This window comes from Rhinoraja longicauda, chromosome 7 (assembly GCF_053455715.1).
Source record: "Rhinoraja longicauda isolate Sanriku21f chromosome 7, sRhiLon1.1, whole genome shotgun sequence".
In the NCBI taxonomy this organism is placed as follows: Eukaryota; Metazoa; Chordata; class Chondrichthyes; order Rajiformes; family Arhynchobatidae; genus Rhinoraja; species Rhinoraja longicauda.
The window spans coordinates 7,785,231-7,807,268 of NC_135959.1; the positions used below are offsets into that span (position 1 = coordinate 7,785,231).

Sequence of the window (22,038 nt, forward strand, 5' to 3'; positions counted from 1 at the left end):
TCCCCTCCCCTTTCTGCTTTCCGCATAGACCGTTCCCTCCGTAACTCCCTGGTCCACCCGTCCCGTCCCACCCAAACCACGCCCTCCCCAGGCACTTTCCCCTGCAACCGCAGGAGATGCAACACCTGTCCCTTTACCTCCCCCCCCCCCCCACCTCGAATCCATCCAAGGACCCAAACAGTCTTTCCAGGTGAGGCAGAGGTTCACCTGCACCTCCTCCAACCTCATCTATTGTATCTGCTGTTCCAGATATAAAATTCCCTACATCGGCGAGACCAAACGTAGGCTCGACGATCGTTTCGCTCAACACCTTTACTTAGTCCTCCTTAACCAACCTGAACTCCCGGTGGCTCAGCACTTCAATTCCCCCTCCCACTCCCAGTCTGACCTTTCTGTCATGGGCCTCCTCCATTGTCATAGTGAGACCCACCGCAAGTTGGAGGAACAGCATCTCATATTTCGCTTGGGCAGCTTGCACCCCAGTGGTATAAACATTGATTTCTCTAACTTCAGATAGTTCCTCTGTCCCTCTCTTTCCCCTCCCCCTTCCCAGTTTTCCCACTGTCTTCCTGTCTCCTACTACATCCTATCATTGTCAATAGACAATAGGTGCAGGTGTAGGCCATTCGGCTCTTCGAGCCAGCACCACCATTCAATGTGATCATGGCTGATCATTCCCAATCAGTACCCCGTTCCTGCCTTCTCCCCATTCCCCCTGACTCCGCTATCCTTAAGAGCTAGCACTCTCTTGAAAGCACTCAGAGAATTGGCCTCCACCGCCTTCTGAGGCAGAGAATTCCACAGATTTACAACTCTCTGACTGAAAAGGTTTTTCCTCATCTCCGTTCTAAATGGCCTACCCCTTATTCTTAAACTGTGGCCCCTGGTTCTGGACTCCCCCAACATTGGGAACGTGTTTCCTGCCTCTAACATGTCCAAACCCTTAATAATCTTATATGTTTCAATAAGATCCCCTCTCATCCTAAATTCCAGTGTATACAAGCCTAGTCATTCCAGTCTTTCAACATATGACAGTCCCGCCATTCCAGGAATTAACCTAGTAAACCTACGCTGCACGCCCTCAATAGCAAGAATATCCTTCCTCAAATTTGGAGACCAAAACGGCACACAGTACTCCAGGTGCGGTCTCACTAGGGCCCTGTACAACTGCAGAAGGACCTCTTTGCTCCTATACTCAACTCCTCGTGTTATGAAGGCCAACATTCCATTGGCTTTCTTCACTGCCTGCTGTACCTTCATGCTTCCTTTCACTGACTGATGCACTAGGACACCCAGATCTCGTTGTACGTCCCCTTTTCCTAACTTGACACCATTTAGATAATAATCTGCCTTCCTATTCTTACCACCAAAGTGGATAACCTCACACTTATCCACATTAAACTGCATCTGCCATGCATCCACCCACTCACACAACCTGTCCAAGTCACCCTGCAACCTCATAGCATCTTCCTCACAGTTCACACTGCCACCCAGCTTTGTATCATCTACAATTTTATCTAATGTTACTTTTAATCCCTTCATCCAAGTCATTAATGTATATTGTAAATAGCTGCGGTCCCAGCACCAAGCCTTGCGGTACCCCACTAGTCACTGCCTGCCATTCTGAAAGGGACCCATTTATCCCCACTCTTTGCTTTGTGTCTGCCAACCAATTTTCTATCCATGTCAGTACCCTACCCCCAATACCATGTGCTCTAATTTTGCCCACTAATCTCCTATGTGGGACCTTGTCGAAGGCTTTCTGATGGTCAAGGTACACCACATCCACCGGCTCTCCCCTGTCCATTTTCCTAGTTACATCCTCATAAAATTCCAGAAGATTAGTCAAGCATGATTTCCCCTTCGTAAATCCATGCTGACTCGGAATGATCCCGTTACTGCTATCCAAATGGTCTGCAAATTTGTCTTTTATAATTGACTCCAGCATCTTCCCCACCACTGATGTCAAACTAACTGGTCTATAATTTCCTGTTTTCTTTCTCCCTCCTTTCTTAAAAAGTGGGATAACATTAGCTACCCTCCAATCCACAGGAACTGACCCTGAATCTATAGAACATTGGAAATTGATCACCAATGCATGCACGATTTCTAGCGCCACCTCCTTAAGTACCCTGGGATGCAGACCATCAGGCCCTGGGGATTTATCAGCCTTCAGTCCCTTCAGTCTACCCAACACCATTTCCTGCCTAATGTGAATTTCTTTCAGTTCCTCTGTCACCCTAGGATCTCTGGCCACTAGAACATCTGGGAGATTGTTTGTATCTTCCTCAGTGAAGACAGATCCAAAGTACCGGTTCAATTCGTCTGCCATTTCCTTGTTCCCCATAATAAATTCCTCTGCTTCTGTCTTCAAGGGACCCACATTTGCCTTAACTATTTTTTTCCTCTTCACATACCTAAAGAAACTTTTACTATCTTCCTTTATATTATTGGCTAGCTTACCTTCGTACCTCATCCTTTCTCCCCGTATTGCCTTTTTAGTTTTCTTCTGTTGCTCTTTAAGAGTCCCAATCCTCTGGCTTCCCACTCTTCTTTGCTTTGTTACACTTCTTCTCTTTTATTTTTATGCTGTCCTTGACTTCTCTTGTCAGCCACCGTTGCCCCTTACTCCCCTTAGAATCTTTCCTCCTCTTTGGGATGAATTGATCCTGCAACTTCTGCATTATTCCCAGGAATACCTGCCATTGCTGTTCCACCGTCTTCCCTGCTAGGGCCTCCTTCCAGTCAAATCTGGCCAGCTCCTGCCTCATGCCCCCTCCCCTGACATCAGTCTGAAGAAGGGTCTCGACCCGAAACGTCTCCCATTCCTTCTCTCCTGAGATGCTGCCTGACCCGCTGCGTTACTCCAACATTTTGTGATACCTTTGATTTATACCAGCATCTGCAGTTATTTTCCTATGTTACATGGCTTATTACTTAGTATAAGAAAATAACTGCAGATGCTGGTACAAATCGAAGGTATTTATTCACAAAATGCTGGAGTAACTTAGCAGGTCAGGCAGCGTCTCAGTAGAGAAGGAATGGGTGACGTTTCGTGTCGAGACCCTTCTTCAGACTGATGTCAGGGGGGAGGGACAAAGGAAGGATATAGGTGGAGTCAGGAAGATAGAGGGAGATCTGGGAAGGAGGAGGGGAAGAGAGGGACAGAGGAACTATCTAAAGTTGGAGAAGTCAATGTTCATACCACTCGGCTGCAAGCTGCCCAAGCAAAATATGAGGTGCTGTTCCTCCAATTTCCGGTGGGCCTCACTATGGCACTGGAGGAGGCCCATGACAGAAAGGTCAGACTGGGAATGGGAGGGGGAGTTGAAGTGCTCGACCACCGGGAGATCAGATTGGCCAACGCGGACCGAGCGCAGGTGTTGAGCGAAGCGATCGCCGAGCCTTCGTTTGGTTTCGCCGATGTAAATAAGTTGACATCTGGTGCAGCGGATGCAATAGATGAGGTTGGAGGAGGTGCAGGTGAACCTCTGTCTCACCTGGAAAGACTGTTTGGGTCCTTGGATGGAGTTGAGGGGGGAGGTAAAGGGACAGGTGTTGCATCTCGTGCGGTTGCAGGGGAATTTGGCTTATTACTGTATCAGTATTGCCTTTATATTTCACATAGCAAGTTTACCTTGGGCTCTCTGATTTTCAAAACTGGATCCTGTGCAGATGAAGATGGCTGGGAAAAATTGCAGCAGGATCTTGATCGATTGGCCAGGTGGGCTGAGGAATGGTTGATGCAATTTTATGTAGAGAAATGTGAGGTGCTGCACTTTGACATAGACAGGACCTACACAGTGAATGGCAGGTGCTCTGGGGAGTGTTGTAGAGCAGAGGGATCTAGGCGTGCAGGTGCACAGTTCCTTGACGGTGGAGTCACAGGTAGAAAGGGTGATCAAAAGGCTTTTGGCACATTGGCCTTCGTCAGTCAGAGTATTGAGTATAGAAGTTGGGAGGTCATGTTGCAGCTGTATAAGACATTGATGAGGCTTCATTTAGAGTATTGTGTGCAGTTCTGGGCACCATGTTATAGGAAAGATGTTGTCAAGCTGGGAAGAGTACAGAAAGGATTTACAAGCATGTTGCCAGGGCTAGAGGATCTGAGCTATCGAGAGAGGCTGAGTCGGCTGGGACTCTCTTCCTTGGAGCACAGGGGGATGAGGGGTGATCTTTTTTGAGGTGTATGAAACCATGAGAGGAACAGATTGGGTAGATGCACTGAGTCTCTTGGCCAGAGTAATTGAATCGAGGAGCAGGGGACATAGGTTTAAGGTGAAGTGGAAAAGACGTAATCGGAATCTGAGAGGTATCCCTTTCACACAAAGGGTGGTAGGTGTACGGAACAAGCTGCCAGAGGAGGTAGTTGAGACTGGGACTATCCCAATGTTTAAGAAACAGTTAGACAGGTACATGGATAGGACAGGTTTGGAGGGATATGGACCAAACGCAGGCAGGTGGGACTAGTGTAGCTGGGACAAGTTGGCCGGTGTGGGCAAGCTGGGCCGAAGGGCCTGTTTTCACGCTGTATCACTCGATGACTCTCTGTACATGTACACTGTGGATGGTTCGATTGTAATCATGTATAGTCGTTCCACTGACTGGTTAGCGTGCAACAATAGCTTTTCATTGTACCTCGCTCGGTACACGTGACAATTAACTAAACTAAACGAAACATGGAGCTGCAGATGGTGGGGTCTCTCCTTATCCCAATATCCCTTTGGCTTCTTTTCTTCTCTAGCCTTTGTCACTCACACCACCCATCTAAACCCCGCTCACCTGTATCCACCTATCACTTGTCGGGCTTTGTCCCGCTGCCACTTCTACAACAATCAGTCTGAAGACGGTCCTGACCTGAAACGTCAGCTATCGGGGTGGCACAGTGGCAAACCGGTAGAATTGTTGCCTCATAGCGCTTGTAGCGCCGGAGACCAGGGTTCGATCCCGACTACGGATGTTTGTCTGTACGAGGCTTGTACGTTCTCCCCGTGACCTGCGCGGGTTTTCTCCGGGATCTTTGGGTTCCTCCCACTCTCCAAAGACGTACAGTTTGTGAATGTAAAATGTCCCTAGTGTGTGTAGGATAGTGTTCATGTGCGGGGATCGCTGGTCAGTGCGGACTCGGTGGGCCAAAGGGCCTGTTTCCGCGGTGTATCTCTAAACTAATAACTAAACTATCCATGTTCTCCAGAGACGCTGCCTGACCCTAAAGACTGGAACGACTAGGCTTGTATAAAGACTGGAGCGACTAGGCTTGTATACACTGGAATTTAGAAGGATGAGAGGAGATCTTATCGAAACGTATAAGATTATTAAGGGGTTGGACACGTTAGAGGGAGGACACATGTTCCCAATGTTGGGGGAGTCCAGAACCAGGGGCCACAGTTTAAGAATAAGGGGTAGGCCATTTAGAACTGAGATGAGGAAAAACTTTTTCAGTCAGAGAGTTGTGAATCTGTGGAATTCTCTGCCTCAGAAGGCAGTGGAGGCCAATTCTCTGAATGCATTCAAGAGAGAGCTAGATAGAGCTCTTAAGGATAGCGGAGTCAGGGGGTATGGGGAGAAGGCAGGAACGGGGTACTGATTGAGAATGATCAGCCATGATCACATTGAATGGCGGTGCTGGCTCGAAGGGCCGAATGGCCTCCTCCTGCACCCATTGTCTATTGTCTATTGACCCGCTGAGTTACTCCAGCTCTAAGTGTTTTGACTTTATAAATCTAACCAAAAGTAGCAAACAATCTGGACATCGCTGGCCTCATTCATTTCTGAGATTTTTGGGGTACCCTTTTAAGGGATAGAAGTTCTGCCCACCCTTTGAAGGGCAAGGAAAGTGTCGCATTTATTTAGTATTCTAGATGTCTCAAAGAGTTTTAGTTTAGTTTTGATTAAATATACAGCATGGAAACAGGGCCCTTAGCCCACCATGTGCACACTGACCAGCGATCATCCATGGACTAGCACTTAGGGACAATTTACCAAAGCTAATTAACCTGCAAACCCTTACGTCATTGGAGTGTGGGAGGAAACCAGAGCACCCGGAGAAAACCCACATGGTCCACAGGGAGAACGTACAAACTCCGTAAAGACAGCAACCGTGGTCAGGATCAAACCCGGGTCTCCGACGCTGTGAGGCAGCAACTGTACCGCTGTGGCACTGTGCCGCCCATGTTATTGCATAGCGTTTGATTGCAAACTAAGATTTTGCAAAGCACAAAAGAGTTACTGGAGGAACTTAGGAGGTCAGGCAGCACCTGTGGAGGGCATTGCACAGGTGTTTCGGTCAGGAGCATGCAGGTGGAGAGAAAGAGGGAAGAGAAAGAGGGGATTATAAAGATGTGAAGGGGAGGGATGGGCAAGAAGTTCTTCTGTTGTTCCAGATTCTAATATCTGCAGTCTCTTGTGTCTCCATTTCACTGAAGACATTTTGGAGCCTCGTCACGGTTAGGAAGCACAGAATTCAATTTATAGATAGTTCTTTTGATGAAAATTTAATCTTCTCTCTCAGGTGCACAGAAAAATCTCTGGATAATTTGTTTCAGTGATGTGGGCAGAGGTTTTAAATATTAAATTGAATATCCGGGAGCACCTTATGGTTCATTTTCAAAATAATTAAAATATATATATTTATTTATTTATAAATGGTGTCAGGAGGAACTGCAGACGCTGGTTTACTCCGAAGACACACACAAAATGCTGGAGTAACTCAGCGGGTCAAGTCAAGTCAAGTCAAATTTATTTGTCACATACACATACACGATGTGCAGTGAAATGAAAGTGGCAATGCCTGCGGATTGTGCACAAAAAAGAATTACAGTTACAGCATATAAATAAAGTTAATAAGTTACTATTAGTGTCGACAAAAATTTAGTCTCTGGGGTTATAAAAGTTGACAGTCCTGATGGCCTGTGGGAAGAAACTCCATCTCATCCTCTCCGTTTTCACAGCATGACAGCGGAGGCGTTTGCCTGATCGTAGCATCTGGAACAGTCCGTTACTGGGGTGGCAGGGGTCCCTCATGATCTTGCTTGCTCTGGATCTGCACCTCCTGATGTATAGGTCCTGCAGGGGGGCGAGTGTAGTTCCCATGGTGCGTTCTGCCGAACGCACTACTCTCTGCAGGGCCATCCTGTCCTGGGCAGAGCTGTTCCCAAACCGGACTGTAATGTTGCTGGACAGGATGCTCTCTACAGCCCCAGAGTAGAAGCAATGAAGGATCCTCAGAGACACTCTGAATTTCCTCAGTTGTCTGAGGTGGTAAAGGCGCTGCTTTGCCTTACCCACCAGTGCGGCAATGTGCGTTGCCCACGTCAGATCCTCTGTGATGCGGACTCCCAAGTATTTAAAACTGCTCACCCTATCCACAGTAGACCCATTTATCTCCAGTGGCGTGTACGTCCTTGGATGTTTAGCCCTTCTAAAGTCCACAATCAGCTCCTTCGGTTTAATGACATTCAAGAGGAGGCTATTGTCCTGACACCAGAGTGCCAGATCAGCCATCTCCTCCCGGTAGGCCTTCTCATCGTTGTTGGAGCGGTATCTGGAGAAAAGGAATAGGTGACGTTTCGCGTCGAGACCCTTCATCGCACTGAGAGTCAGTGAGGGGGGAGGGTGTACAAAACAAAGCAGAGCTTGCATCGATGACTCGGGAAATGTGGAGCCCACAAGGGTCCATTGTTGGCCGGGGATGAGGTGATAACGAAGGAATACAAACGGTGAAATTAGCAATTTGAGTAGGGTGGGGGAGGGGCAGACAGAGAGGGAAGACAAGGGTAACGAGAAATGGGAGAAAACAACATCCATGCCTATATTTATAGGTAGTTGGGCACTGCTAAAATGCCAGCATTTATTGCCCATCCCGAATGGTCCCTTAAACTAAATGAAAAGCAGAAAGGGGTGGAGATGGGAAGATTTGGCAAAAATGTTGGGAGGATTGTATGCTGTATACAACCGCTGATGGGGTGGAAGGTGAGGACAAGGGGGACTCTGTCCTTGTTACAAATGGGGGGGGGGGGGGGAGCAAGAGCGGAGCTGCAGGATATCGAGGAGACTCTGGTGAGAGCCTCATCTATAATTGAAGAGGGGAACCCCATTTCCTAAAGAATGAGGACATCTCCGATGGTCTAAAGGATGAGAACTTGTCCCACTCTGAGCCACATCTTCCCATCTCCATCCCACTCCGGGCCACTTCTTCCCATCTCCATCCCACTACTGGCCACATCTTCCCATCTCCACCCATTTCTGTTTTCCGCAGAGACTATTCCCTCCGCAACTCCCTGGTCAAGTCGTCCCTTCCCACCCAAACCTCCCCTCCCCAGGTACTTTCCCCCGCGACCGTCCCTTTACCTCCCCGCTCGACCCCGACAGTCTTTCCAGGTGATGCAGAGGTTCACTTGCACCTCCTCCAACCTCATCTACTGTATCCAGCTGTTCCAGGTATCAACTCCTGTACATCGGCGAGACCGAGCGCAGGCTCGGCGATCGTTTCGCTGAACACCTCCGCTCAGTCCGCCTTAACCTACCTGATCTCCCAGTAGCTCATTGTCCTCCCATTCCCAATCTGACCTTTCTGTCCTGGACCTCCTCCATAGTCAGTGTGAGGCCCAGTGCAAATTGGAGGAACAGCGCCTCATATTTCGCTTGGGCAGCTTACACCATCTCTCCATCCCCTCCCACTTCCCAGTTTAGTTTAGTGCATGGAAACACGCCCTTTCGGCCCACCGGGTCCGCTCCGATGATTCCCGCACATTAACACTCCTATACCCACTTTGGACAAATTTTCACATTTACCAAGCCAGTAAACCTACAAACCTGTACATCTTTGGGGTGTGCTAGTCTCAGAGAAAATCCACGCAGGGCACGGGGAGAACGTACAAACTCCGTACAGACAAGCACCCGTAGTCAGGATCGAACCCGGGTCTCCGACGTTGCATTCACAGCAAGGCAGCAACTCTACCGCTGCGCCACCGTGCCGCCCCACTAGTCTTACTGTCTCCGACTGCATTCTATCTCTGTCCCGCCCACTCCCCTGACATCAGTCTGAAGCATGGTCTCACCTGAAACGTCACCCATACCGATTGCTGAGTCTCTTAAAGTCTCCTGGTACGTCTCCATTTACCCAGATCTTGATGAGAAGTTGATGCAGTTGGTAATGGAGCAGGTTACCTCCACTTTTGTGGACCTCGGCTGGTATTCAGTCGAGTCCGGCTGCCTTGTTGTTTTTCAAGGTTTTGATGGCTTCCTTGACTTCTTCAAGTGATGGCATTCTGCTTAGGGAGTCGTCAGCGGGCTGCTTTGGAATTTTGCTGTTCCACATTCCTGTCAAATGAGGCGGTTTGAATTAGATCTTCAAAGTGCTCCCTCCGTCTAGAATTGATGTCAGCACTGCTCTTCTGGATGGTGGACCCATCTTTGTTTTTGAGAGGGGCTTGACCGTGAGTGAAAGGTGGCTTTAGTTGCATTGGAAAAAGCCTGGAGTGGCGTTGGCGCCTGCTCGTTGTTGGATTTCCTGACCTTTCTCCCTCCACCATTGGTTTTGCAGCTTTCAGGTGCTCTTCTGGACTGCAGCCTTGCATTCTTGATACAACTTCCTTTTGGTAGCCGACTGTTGGTCATTTTGTAAGGCGATGAAAGCTTTTCTCTGTTCATCGATGAGTTGTTGGAGATGTTTGTCATTATCGTCGAACCGAGCCTAACTTTTTTTAACTTGAACCCAACTGTTTCAGCTCCCAGTAGCTCATTGTCCTCCCATTCCCAATCTGACCTTTCTGTCCTGGGCCTCCTCCATCATCAGAGTGAGGCCCAGCGCAAATTGGAGGAACAGCGCCTCATATTTCGCTTGGGCAGCTTACACCATCTCTCCATCCCCTCCCACTTCCCAGTTTAGTTTAGTGCGTGGAAACACGCCCTTTCGGCCCACCGGGTCCGCTCCGATGATTCCCGCACATTAACACTCCTATACCCACTTTGGACAAATTTTCACATTTACCAAGCCAGTAAACCTACAAACCTGTACATCTTTGGGGTGTGCTAGTCTCAGAGAAAATCCACGCAGGTCACGGGGAGAACGTACAAACTCCGTACAGACAAGCACCCGTAGTCAGGATCGAACCCGGGTCTCCGGCGTTGCATTCACAGCAAGGCAGCAACTCTACCGCTGCGCCACCGTGCCGCCCCACTAGTCTTACTGTCTCCGACTGCATTCTATCTCTGTCCCGCCCACTCCCCTGACATCGGTCTGAAGCATAGTCTCACCTGAAACGTCACCCATAACGATTCCTTGCAGGAGGCGATGATAGCATTCTTCAATAGATTCCAGTGTTCTTCGACAGATGGTGGGATTTGTTGGGGCAGTTGTTCTTAAAGCTTTTGTTGAAACTCATGTATATGGTTGATGTTTTTGTTGAAATATCTGTGCATAGTTGATGTCTTGAAGGACGCCAACATTGAATTTCTTGATAGTGTTCTGGTTTTGATGTTTCCTTTTGGGCCGAATCATCATTGTTATGGTGGACGAGATGCGACGATGGTCTGTCCAGCACTCGTTCGGCACCAGTAACGGCTCTTGTTTTCAGTATATCTTGTTGGTCACAAGATCGTACGATGATGTAGTCGATGAGGTGCCTGTGTTTAGAACGTGGATGCTGCCAGGAGACTTTGTGCCTGTTTTTCTGGCGATATAAGGTGTTTGTAATCACCAGGTTGTGTTTGGCACATTTGGTGAGGAGGAGTGTTCCATTGGTGTTGACCTAGCCAACTCCTTCCTTGCCGATTGTTCCAGTCCAGAGCCAATAGACAATAGGTGCAGGAGGAGGCCATTCGGCCCTTCGAGCCAGCACCGCCATTCAATGTGATCATGGCTGATCATTCTCAATCAGTACCCCGTTCCTGCCTTCTCCCCATACCCCCTGACTCCGCTATCCTTAAGAGCTCTATCTAGCTCTCTCTTGAATGCATTCAGAGAATTGGCCTCCACTGCCTTCTGAGGCAGAGAATTCCATAGATTCACAACTCTCTGACTGAAAAAGTTTTTCCTCATCTCAGTTCAAAATGGCCTACCCCTTATTCTTAAACTGTGGCCCCTTGTTCTGGACTCCCCCAACATTGGGAACATGTTTCCTGCCTCTAACGTGTCCAACCCCTTAATAATCTTATACGTTTCGATAAGATCTCCTCTCATCCTTCTAAATTCCAGTGTATGATCTTTCCCGACTCTGGCATTGAAGTCTCCTAAGAGAATGATCTTGTCGTCGTTGGGAACAGAGGAAAGGACCAACGTCGTCAAGTTGGGCGTCGGTCTCCTTTACTTCGTCTTCAGTGTCCAGAGTCGTATCGTTCACCTCGTCGTGGTGAAGAGGCTTGCATGCCTCCATGATTCAGAGAGCGATGCCATCAGAAGTATAACAGTAATATATGTGTATAACTATATATATACACACACACAGTATATCTAATATATAAGTGTATAACTGTATATATACACTACAATATAACAGTAATATATGTGTACAACTATATATACACATAGTATAACAGTAATATATAAGTGTATAACATATATACATACAGCATAACATTAATATATGTGTATAACTATATAGATATACACAGTATAACAGTAATATATACGTGCATAACTATATATATATACATACAGTATAACAGTAATATATAAGTATATAACTATATATATATACAATATAACAGTAATATATGTGTATATATACACACACATACAGTATAACAGTAATATACGTGCATAACTAAATATATATATACATACAGCATTACAGTAATTTATGTGTATAACTATATATATAGTTACACTTATATATTACTGTTATACTATATGTGTATAATATATATGACCCCAGGTTTCATCACTGACGATGTGTTCAGGAGCATCGAGGTGTATTTTATCAATAACTGTAATATGTAAGTGTATATAATACACATACATACACATACACACACACATACACACACACTCATACACACACACACACACATAGACACACACACTCATACACACACTCACACATATACACACACACACACATATATACACACACACACACACACATACACACACACCCATATACACTCACACACACATATATACACACTCACACACACTCACACACACATACACACACACCCATATACACATATACTCACACACACCCACATTCACACTCATACACACACATATATACACACACACACTCACACATATACACTCACATACACACATATACACTCACACACATACACACACTCACACTCACACACACACACACACACACACACACAGTAATATTTCAGTGTGCAGCTGTACAGAACCCTGTTGTCTGAGCAGTAGCAGCAGTAGCAGCAGCAGGGTGGGTGGGTGAGGCAGGGGGGGACGGTTTGTGCGGCGGCCCCGCGGTGCGGGTTGCGGGGCTCCGGGGACCGGGTTGCGGACGGGACCGGGACCGGGACCGAGGCCGGAGCCGCCATGTCGCCGCTGGCCACCTGTGTGCGGGTCTACGCGGTGGGGCTGCGGGCGCTGCTCGCACAGACGCTGGGCCGCCGCTTCACACCCTCAGGTCAGAGCCGGGGAGGGGTGGGGAGCAGAGACGGAGGGGAGAGCGCCCGCTCCTTGTCTCCCCATTGATGTCTTCCCCCCTCTCCTCTCTTCCCCTCTCCTCTCTCCCCCTCTCCCCTCCCCCCCTCTCCTCCTCTTCCCCCTCTCCTCTCTCCCCCCTCTCCTCTCTCCCCCTCTCCCCTCCCCCCCTCTCCTCCTCTTCCCCCTCTCCTCTCTCCCCCTCTCCCCTCCCCCCCTCTCCTCCTCTTCCCCCTCTCCTCTCTCCCCCTCTCCCCTCCCCCCCTCTCCTCCTCTTCCCCCTCTCCTCTCTTCCCCCTCTCCTCTCCTCTCTTCCCCTCTCCACTTCTTCCCCCTCTCCTCCTCTTCCCCCTCTCCTCTCTTCCCCCTCTCCTCTCTTCCCCCTCTCCTCTCTTCCCCCTCTCCTCTCTTCCCCCTCTCCTCTCTCCCCCCTCTCCTCTCTTCCCCCTCTCCTCTCTCCCCTCTTCCCCTCCTCCTCCTCTCCCCCTCTCCCCTCTTCCCCCTCTCCCCCTCTCCCCTCTTCCCCCTCTCCTCTCTCCCCCCTCTCCTCTCTTCCCCCTCTCCTCTTCCCCCTCTCCTCTCTCCCCCCTCTCCTCTCTTCCCCCTCTCCTCTCTTCCCCCCTCTCCTCTCTTCCCCCTCTCCTCCTCTTCCCCCTCTCCTCTCTTCCCCCTCTCCTCTCCTCTCTTCCTCCTCCCTCTCCTCTCTTCCCCCTCTCCTCTCTCCCCTCTTCCCCTCCTCCTCCTCTCCCCCTCTCCCCTCTTCCCCCTCTCCTCTCTCCCCCTCTTCCCTGTCCCCTCTCTTCCCCTCTCCTCTCTTCCTCCTCTCCTCCTCTTCCCCCTCTCCTCCTCTTCCCCCTCTCCTCTCTTCCCCCTCTCCTCTCTCCCCCTCTCCTCTCTTCCCCCTCTCCTCTCTTCCCCCTCTCCTCTCTTCCCCCTCTCCTCTTCTTCCCCCTCTCCTCCTCTTCCCCCTCTCCTCCTCTTCCCCCTCTCCTCTCTTCCCCCTCTCCTCCTATTCCCCCTCTCCTCTCTTCCCCCTCTCCTCCCTTCCCCCTTTCCTCTCACCCCCCTCTCCTCTCTTCCCCCTCTCATCTCTTCCCCCTCTCCTCTCTTCCCCCTCTCCTCCTATTCCCCCTCTCCTCTCTTCCCCCTCTCCTCTCTTCCCTCTCTCCTCTTTCCCCTCTTCCCCTCCTCCTCCTCTCCCCCTCTCCCCTCTCCCCTCTTCCCCCTCTCCTCTCTCCCCCTCTTCCCTGTCCCCTCTCTTCCCCTCTCCTCTCTTCCCCTCTCCTCTCTTCCCCTCTCCTCTCTTCCCCCTCTCCTCTCTTCCCCCTCTCCTCTCTTCCCCCTCTCCTCTCTTCCCCCTCTCCTCTCTTCCCCCTCTCCCCTCTTCCCCCTCTCCTCTACTTCCCCCTCTCCTCTCTTCCCCCTCTCCCCTCTTCCCCCTCTCCTCTCTTCCCCCTCTCCTCTCTTCCCCTCTCCTCTACTTCCCCCTCTCCTCCTCTTCCCCCTCTCCTCCCTTCCCCCTCTCCTCTCTTCCCCCTCTCATCTCTCCCCTCTTCCCCTCTCCTCTCTTCCCCCTCTCCTCTCCTCCTCTCTTCCTCCTCTTCCCCCTCCTCTCTTCCCCCTCTCCTCTCTTCCCCCTCTCCCCTCTCCCCTCTTCCCCCTCTCCCGCCTCTTCCCCTCTCCCCTCTTCCCCCTCCCCCCTCTTCCCCCTCTCCCCTCTTCCCCCTCTCCCCTCTTCCCCCTCTTCCCTCTTCCCCCTCTCCCCTCTTCCCCCTCTCCCCTCTCTCCCCTCTCCCCTCTTCCCCCCTTCTTCTACTCCTCTCTTCCCCTCTCCTCTCTTCCCCCTCTCCTCTCTTCCCCCTCTTCGCTCTTCCCTCCTCTCCCCTTCCCTTCTTTCATTGTCTTCCCCCCTCTCCTTCTCTCTCCCCCCCACCAGTCCCTCCCCCCCCCCAGTCCCTCCCCCCCCCCAGTCCCTCTCCCCCCCCAGTCCCTCTACCCCCCGGTCCCTCTCCCCCCCAGTCCCTCTCCTTGAGGTTTTTGTCATGTTCTTGGTCAGTGGTAACTGGATCATAAGATCACAAGTGATCGGAGTAGATTTAGGCCATTTGGCCCATCAAGTCTACACCACCTTTCAATCATGCCTGATCTATCTCTCCCTCCTAACCCCATTCTCCTGCCTTCTCCCCATAACCTCTAACACCCGTACTATTCAAGAATCTGCCTTAGATTTATCCTCTGACTTGGCCTCCGTAGCCTTCCATGGCAAAGAATTCCACAGATTCACCACCCTCTGACTAAAGAAATTCCTCCTCATCTCCTTCCTAAAAGACCGTCCTTTAATTCTGATGCGGTGACCTCTAGTCCTAGACACTCCCACTAGTGGAAACATCCTCTCCACATCCACTCTATCCAAGCCTTTAACTATTCTGTACGTTTCAATGAGGTCCCCCCCTCATTCTTCTAAACTCCAGCGAATGTAGGCCCAGTGATAGGTTATCATCATATATTAACCTACTCATTGCTGGGATTATTCTTGTAAACCTCCTCTGGACCCTCTCCAGAGCCAGCACATCCTTCCTCAGATATGGTGCCCAAAATTGCTCACAATATTCCAAATGTGCGCATTGTGGAGGCTTCAGCAATATATCCCTGTTTTTGTCCTCTCGAAGTAAATGTTTTTACTTTCTTTACTACTGATTTTTGCAGATTAACTTTTTAGGAATCCCACGTCACTTTGCACCTCCGATTTCTGGATTCTCTCCCCAATTAGAAATTAATCTACGGGGAAATTAATCTATGGATGATGATGGGGAGCTTGGCACTGGCCTCTGGCATTGCCTTTCAATGTCAAGGGGAGATAGTTGGACTCTTGGGTTTTGGAGATGATTTTGCCAGATATTTATATTCCCAAGTCTGAATTATGTCAAGTTCTTGCTGTAAGTGCGTAGAAACCACTCTTCCATCTGAAGTTCTGTGCAATATTTGTCTGTGTTAACTATTACATCAAGTTTATGTGACCAATTGTAGCCTTGTACATTATGGGTCTTCTTTCCGTAGAGACTGGGTGTCACATAGACAATTATGTATTTTAAACAAATTATGTATTTTAAACAAAGAACCATACTTGACTCAATACAATACAATACAATATATCTTTATTGTCATTGTACAGGGGTACAACGAGATTGGGAATGCGCCTCCCATACGATGCAATTAATTAATTAGCTAGTCAGTGTTAATTTAAACAACCCAATGAAACAAATTGGAACAGTTTTAAAACAGAATAAAGTGCAAGTAGATCTGTGCCGGTTCACTGTGCGATGTGACCATCCGGCTCAGCAGGACCGGTTCATAGCAGCTATGGCCCTGGGGATGAAGCTGTTCCTGAGTCTGGAGGTGCGGGCATAGAAGGCCTTGTATCGTCTGCCCGATGGTAGAAGTTCGAACAGACTGTTGCAGGGGTGTGAGGAGTCTTTGTGGATGCTGGTGGCTTTTCTGAGGCATCGTGTGTTGTAGATGCCCTCCACGGCTGGTAGCTGTGTTACGATGGTTCTCTGAGCTCTATGGACTACCCGCTGAAGAGCTTTCCTCTCTGCCTCCGTGCAACTGAGATATCAATTTGCAATAACGGGGAAACGGGTACAAGGGCCAGAGATTCAGACTCGCAATAAAAAATATATATTTTCCCGCAGGAGTTAAAAAAAATATAGTGAAGACCGCTTCATATTTCTGTAGCGGATCTCTTGTTGGAGGTTAGGCAAGATTTAGGTCATTGGCTTTGGTAGACGTACGAGTTTTGTTTCCTTCAAATCTCTTTGTTTGAGAAAGTGCGGCCATCTGTACCATTTTAGCTGTGCCATTTAAAACAAATGGTGATAATTGTAGAGTCATAGATTAGTAAGCGCAGAAGGATATGATTACATATCACATTGAATGGCGGTGCTGGCTCGAAGGGCCGAATGGCCTACTGCTGCACCTATTGTCTATTGTCTATTGATAGACCGTTGACTCCTTGCCGACCACTTTGACGGAAGCTGCAATTGATCCCATTACCCCTCTCTTTTCCTAGCCTTGTCGTCCGATTTTGTTCTGAACGTCGTCATAGACAATAGACAATAGGTGCAGGAGGAGGCCATTCGTCCCTTCGAGCCAGCACTGCCATTCAATGTGATCATGGCTGATCATTCTCAATCAGTACCCCGTTCCTGCCTTCTCCCCATACCCCCTGACTCCGCTATCCTCAAGAGCTCTATCTAGCTCTCTCTTGAATGCATTCAGAGAATTGGCCTCCACTGCCTTCTGAGGCAGAGAATTCCACAGATTCACAACTCTCTGACTGAAGAAACAATACCAGAAAAAAATCTGCAATTTAAGTCTCACAATGACTTTTGATTTTTGAATCTCTCTCCCTTCCATAATCCTCTCATTTGTATCATCTCATCTGTGATCTTTAAATGGATTTATAATCTCAAACCATGCATAGATTGCCTGAGTTAACTCCAGTGTTAATACAGCTAGACACAATGAACGGCAGATGCTGGTTTACAAAAAAAAGACACAAAATGCTAGAGTAATTCAGCGAGTCAGGCAGCATCTCTCGATAATATGGATAGGCAACGCTTCGGGTCGGGTGAAGAAGGGTCTCAACCCAACACGTCACCTATCCTATTTCTACGGAGATGCTGCCTGACCCTCTCTGTGTTACTCCAGCACTTTATGTCCTTGTTAATATGGCTAGTGTAGAAACAAGAAACTGCAGATTAGTTTAGTTTACAGCGCAGAAACAGGCCCTTTGGCCCACCGAGACAATGCCAACCAGTGATCCCCATACACTAGCACTATCCTACATACTAGGGACTTTACTGAAGCTAATTAACCTACATACCTATATGTCTCTGGAGCGTGAGAAGAAACCGGAGCACCCGGAGAAAACCCACGCAGGTCACGGGGAGAACGTACAAACTCTATATAGACAAGCACCCTGTGGTCAGGATCGAACCTGCGATCCGGGTCTCTGGTGCTGTAAGGCAGCAACTCCACTGCTGCGCCACCGTGCTGATGTTGGAATTGAATTTCAGTGATCCCCTCCCCACTCTTCCTCTTTTTCTTGTGCCCACCCAGTGAGGAAGATTGCTCGCCACCATATCAGAAGGGCAACTTCCAAAGAGATAGATTCAGGTAATAAAACACAAACTGCTGGAGAAACTCAGTGGGTCAGGCAGTATCTGTGGAAGGAATGGGTGGGTTGGTTATTGCGAGTCTGAAACTCTAACTCCTAATCCCCTTTTACCCCACTGGCACAGATTTTTGTTGAGTTTAGTTTAGAGACACAGTGCAAAAACAGGCCCATCGGCCCACCAAGTCCACATCGACCAGCGATCCCCGCAGAGTAACACTAACACTATCTGACACACATTAGAAACAATTTACAATTATACCAAGCCAATTAACCTACAAACCTGTACGTCTTTGGAGTGAGGGAGGAAACCGGAGAAAACCTGCGCAGGTAATGGGGAGAACATACAAACTCTGTATCCACAGCACCTGTAGTCAGGATCGAACCCGGGTCTCTGGCGTCTTAAGGCAGCAACTCTACCGCTGCGCCACCGTGCCGTTCACGATGATATTTTTATGATGGAATTTCCTATGAGGTTTCTGAAGAATGCAAATCTTGCTTTGTTATATCAACTTAACAACATGCACAATCTCAAGGACAAAGGGGTAACACAGTTTCAGCCAATGTTGTAAAGCCTGCAAGTGAGATGGAGATAAATGTCTTCAGTCGGGTGATGAAGCTGTGAAATTGTGCACTAAAGCAGATGCTGAAAGCAACATTAGAGTCAGAGTGATACAGTTTGGAAAAAGGTCCTTTGGCTCAACTTGCCCACAACGGCTAACATATCCCAGCTACACTTGTCTCACCTGCCTGTGCTTGGTCCATTTCCCTCCAAACCTGTCCTAACTGTTTCTTAAATGTTGGGATAGTCTCTGCCTCAACTACCTCCTCTGGCAGCTTGTTCCATACATCCACCACCCTTTGTGTGGAAAAAGTTATCCTGTTGATTCTTATTAAATCTTTTCCCGTTCACCTTAAACCTATGTCCTCTGGTCCTCGATTCACCTGCTCTGGGCAAGAGACTGCATCTACCCAATCTATTCCTCCCATGATCTTATGCACTTCTATAAGATCACCCCTCATCCTCCTGTGCTCCAAGGAATAGAGTCTCAGCCTACTCAACCTCTCCCTATAGCTCACATCCTTTAGTTCTGGCAACATTCTCATAAATCATCTCCCTACCCTTTCCAGCTTGACAACATCTTTCCTATAACATGGTGCCCAGAACTGAACACAATAGTCTAAATGTGGCCTCACCCCCGTCTTATACAACTGCAACATGACCTCCCAACATCCATAGTCAAGACTCTGGCTGATGAAGGCCAATGTGCCAAAAGTATTTTTGACCGCCAAATCTACCTGCGACTACACCTTCAACAAACCACGCACCTGCACTCCTCGATTCGTCTGCTCTACAACACTACCCAGAGCCCTGCCATTCACTTTGTAGGTCCTGCCCATGCATGTTAGACTTCCCAAAATGCAACACCTCACATTTCACTGTATTAAATTCCCTCAACCATTCCTCAGCCCACCTGGCCAATCGATCAAGAGATCCTGCTGCAACCATCTTCACCATATGCTGAATGTGTTTAAGTGTGGGGGTAGATGGGTTTCTGTATAGAAAAGCTATGAAGGGGAGTGCATGGAGTACAGGAAACTGGTAGTGAGGTAAAGGATTAGTCATGATCGTATTAATTGGCAAGCAGACTCGAGGAACCAAATGGCCTATTCTCGCTCATTTCTGACTTTTAATTTAGAGGAGATTTATTGGCATGCAGTGTGTGCACGTGCCCTGGTGTTGCAATTTGTACAAGTAATGAGTAATTATGGTGTTAATTTAAATTTGTTGTTGAGTGGTGAACAACAGTTGTTTATACATCACACCACCGAAGAAGCTAAAGAGACGTCTGTAATTAAGGGGTTGACAATACTACAGAAGTATTAGCACTACTTATTTTTCCTGAAGAGGTATGAGAAAATTTTTAGTTGACTTGCAAGAGGGCGGCACGGTGGCGTAGCGTTACTGCTCCAGAGACCCGGGTTCCATCCTGATTACGGGTGCTGTCTGTACGGAGCTTGCACGTTCTCCCTGTGACCTGCGTGGGTTTTCTCTGAGATCATCGGTTTCCTCCCACACTCCAAAGAGGTACAGGGCTTGTAGGTTAATTGGCTTGGTATAAATGTAAAAGTGTCCCCAGTGTGTGTTAATGTGGGTGGGTGGTGGGTAATGTGGATCGCTGGTGGGTGTGGTGGCCGATGGGCCTGTCTCCGCACTGTATCTGTAAATTCAAAAAAAATTAATTAAAAAAACTTAAATTAGAGGCTTGATAGATCACAGACGTAATGATTCGGTATAGACACAAAGTGCTGGATTAACTCAGCGGGTCAGGCAGCATCTCTGGAGAATGGAATGGGTGACGTTTCGGTTTGGAACCGTTTTTCAGGGTGTTGTGTAGTGGAATTCTTTGCCACAGAAGGTAGTTGAGGCCAGTTCATTGGCTATATTTAAGAGGGAGTTAGATGTGGCCCTTATGCCTAAAGGGATCAGGGGGTATGGAGAGAAGGCATGTACAGGTTACTGAGCTGGATGATCAGCCATGATCATATTGAATGGCGGTGCAGGCTCGAAGGGCCGAATGGCCTACTCCTGCACCCATTTTCTATGTTTCTATGTAAGACAGACTGTAGATTCTACATTTGTGGAGAACATATGATGAGTGGGTTAACATATTGATGAGTGTTTAATGGCACTGGGCCTCTATACGCTGGAGTTTAAAGGGGGCACCTCATTGAAACTTACCGAATATTGAAAGGCGGGATAGAGTTGATGTGGAGAGGATGTTTCCACTACCGGGAGAGTCTAGGACTGGAGGACAGAGCCTCGGAATTAAAGGACGTTCCTATGGAGTCATAGAGTAATACAGTATGGAAACAGACCCTTCGGCCCAACTTGCCCACACTGTCCAACATGTCCCAGCTACACTAGTCCCACCTGCCTGTGTTATGTCCATAACCCTCCAACCCTGTCCTATCCATGTACCTATCTAACAGTTTCTTAAATGTTAGGATAGTCCCAGCCTCAACTACCTCCTCTGGCAGCTCGTTCCATACACCCACCACCCTTTGTAGGAGGGTCGATGAGGAGGAATTTATTTTGTCAGAGGGTGGTGAATCTGTGTAGGTCACGTCAATGCATGTTTTTAAGGCAGAGGTGGATAGATTCTTAATTAGTACGGGTGTCAGAGGTTATGGAGAGAAGGCAGGAGAATGGGTTTGGGAGGGAAAGATAGATCAGCCATGATTCAATGGCAGAGTAGACTTGATGGGTTGAATGGCCTAATTCTGCTCCTAGCACATATGAATTTATGAGAAGGAATGGCCAGTATCCTTGCTCACGATGCTTCAGCAAACTTGCAAGAAAAGTTCGCAATTTATAAATCTCTCTGTGAGTGATTGCATTTATTAAAAGTGAATTGCTTCAGTTAGGAATACCATTTCTTTGCCAGTTTTCTGCAAAAGTTGTCTTTTGATGTACTGTTCCCCCATTCTGCCACTGGAGAGTGAAAGTGTGAACCTTTGTACATCATGTTTACTGACTTAACCGTAAAAATGCGGAGGAGCATTTCTGCTTTGTTTGCAGCTTGTTCGTCCTTATTGATTTGATAACACCAGGCATCTATCTGCATAGCTGGCTACACAACATGCAACACAAAATGCATCAATTGACTCTTCATGACTTATTATTGCCAGTTTACAACTGATTAAAAATCTCATCTGTGCACGTACACTGCCCTGAAGCCCTTACTTCTTGCATTCATACCTTTCTAATTTCTTTCTGAGTTCCTGTCAGTTTTGCAACAACACGTGGCTGTGTTGTAGTATTGTTTTGTATCCTTTTCCTCCACAATGTTTTGCTACATTCCAGGCATCCATGTTTCTCCGATTTCCATTTTGTTATTTTAAGATAATGTAAAAAAAGATAAGTTATTCTCTCCTCACTTTAATGTTTTTATAAACTTGACGAACTACAGCTCTGCCTTTAATACCATCCAAGCTTATCACCAAACTCGCGGGACTTGGTGTCAGCCTGAGACTATCCTTGATTGGACTTTGTTAGCTTTACGTTGTACTAAACGTTATACCCTTATCATGTATCTGTACACTGTAAATGGATCGACTGTAAACATGCATTGTGTTTCTATTGACTGGTTAGCACTCAACAAAAAGCTTTCCACTGTCCCTCGGTACACGTGACAATAAACTAAACTGAACTAAATTGAACAGAATTAAATTACCTCTCCATGTCTTGTCA

The 22,038-nt window shown here is 48.0% G+C and overlaps 1 protein-coding gene across 4 annotated transcripts in view; it reads left to right on the forward strand.

Annotated features, from left to right (window-relative positions):
* Window positions 1-22,038, forward strand: part of dhrsx (dehydrogenase/reductase (SDR family) X-linked) — a 242,398-nt gene that overhangs the window by 50,341 nt on the left and 170,019 nt on the right. Inside the window, exon 1 of one of the 4 annotated variants that reach the window (XM_078402052.1) lies at window positions 12,416-12,590. The exons of 2 other annotated variants lie outside the window; for them this stretch is intronic. In XM_078402052.1, coding sequence (XP_078258178.1) covers window positions 12,500-12,590 — 91 coding nt within the window. In that variant the 5' untranslated portion in view covers window positions 12,416-12,499. Of the gene's footprint in view, window positions 1-12,415; window positions 12,591-22,038 lie in introns of those variants that run through there. One more of the 4 variants, XM_078402049.1, reaches the window with a different exon arrangement.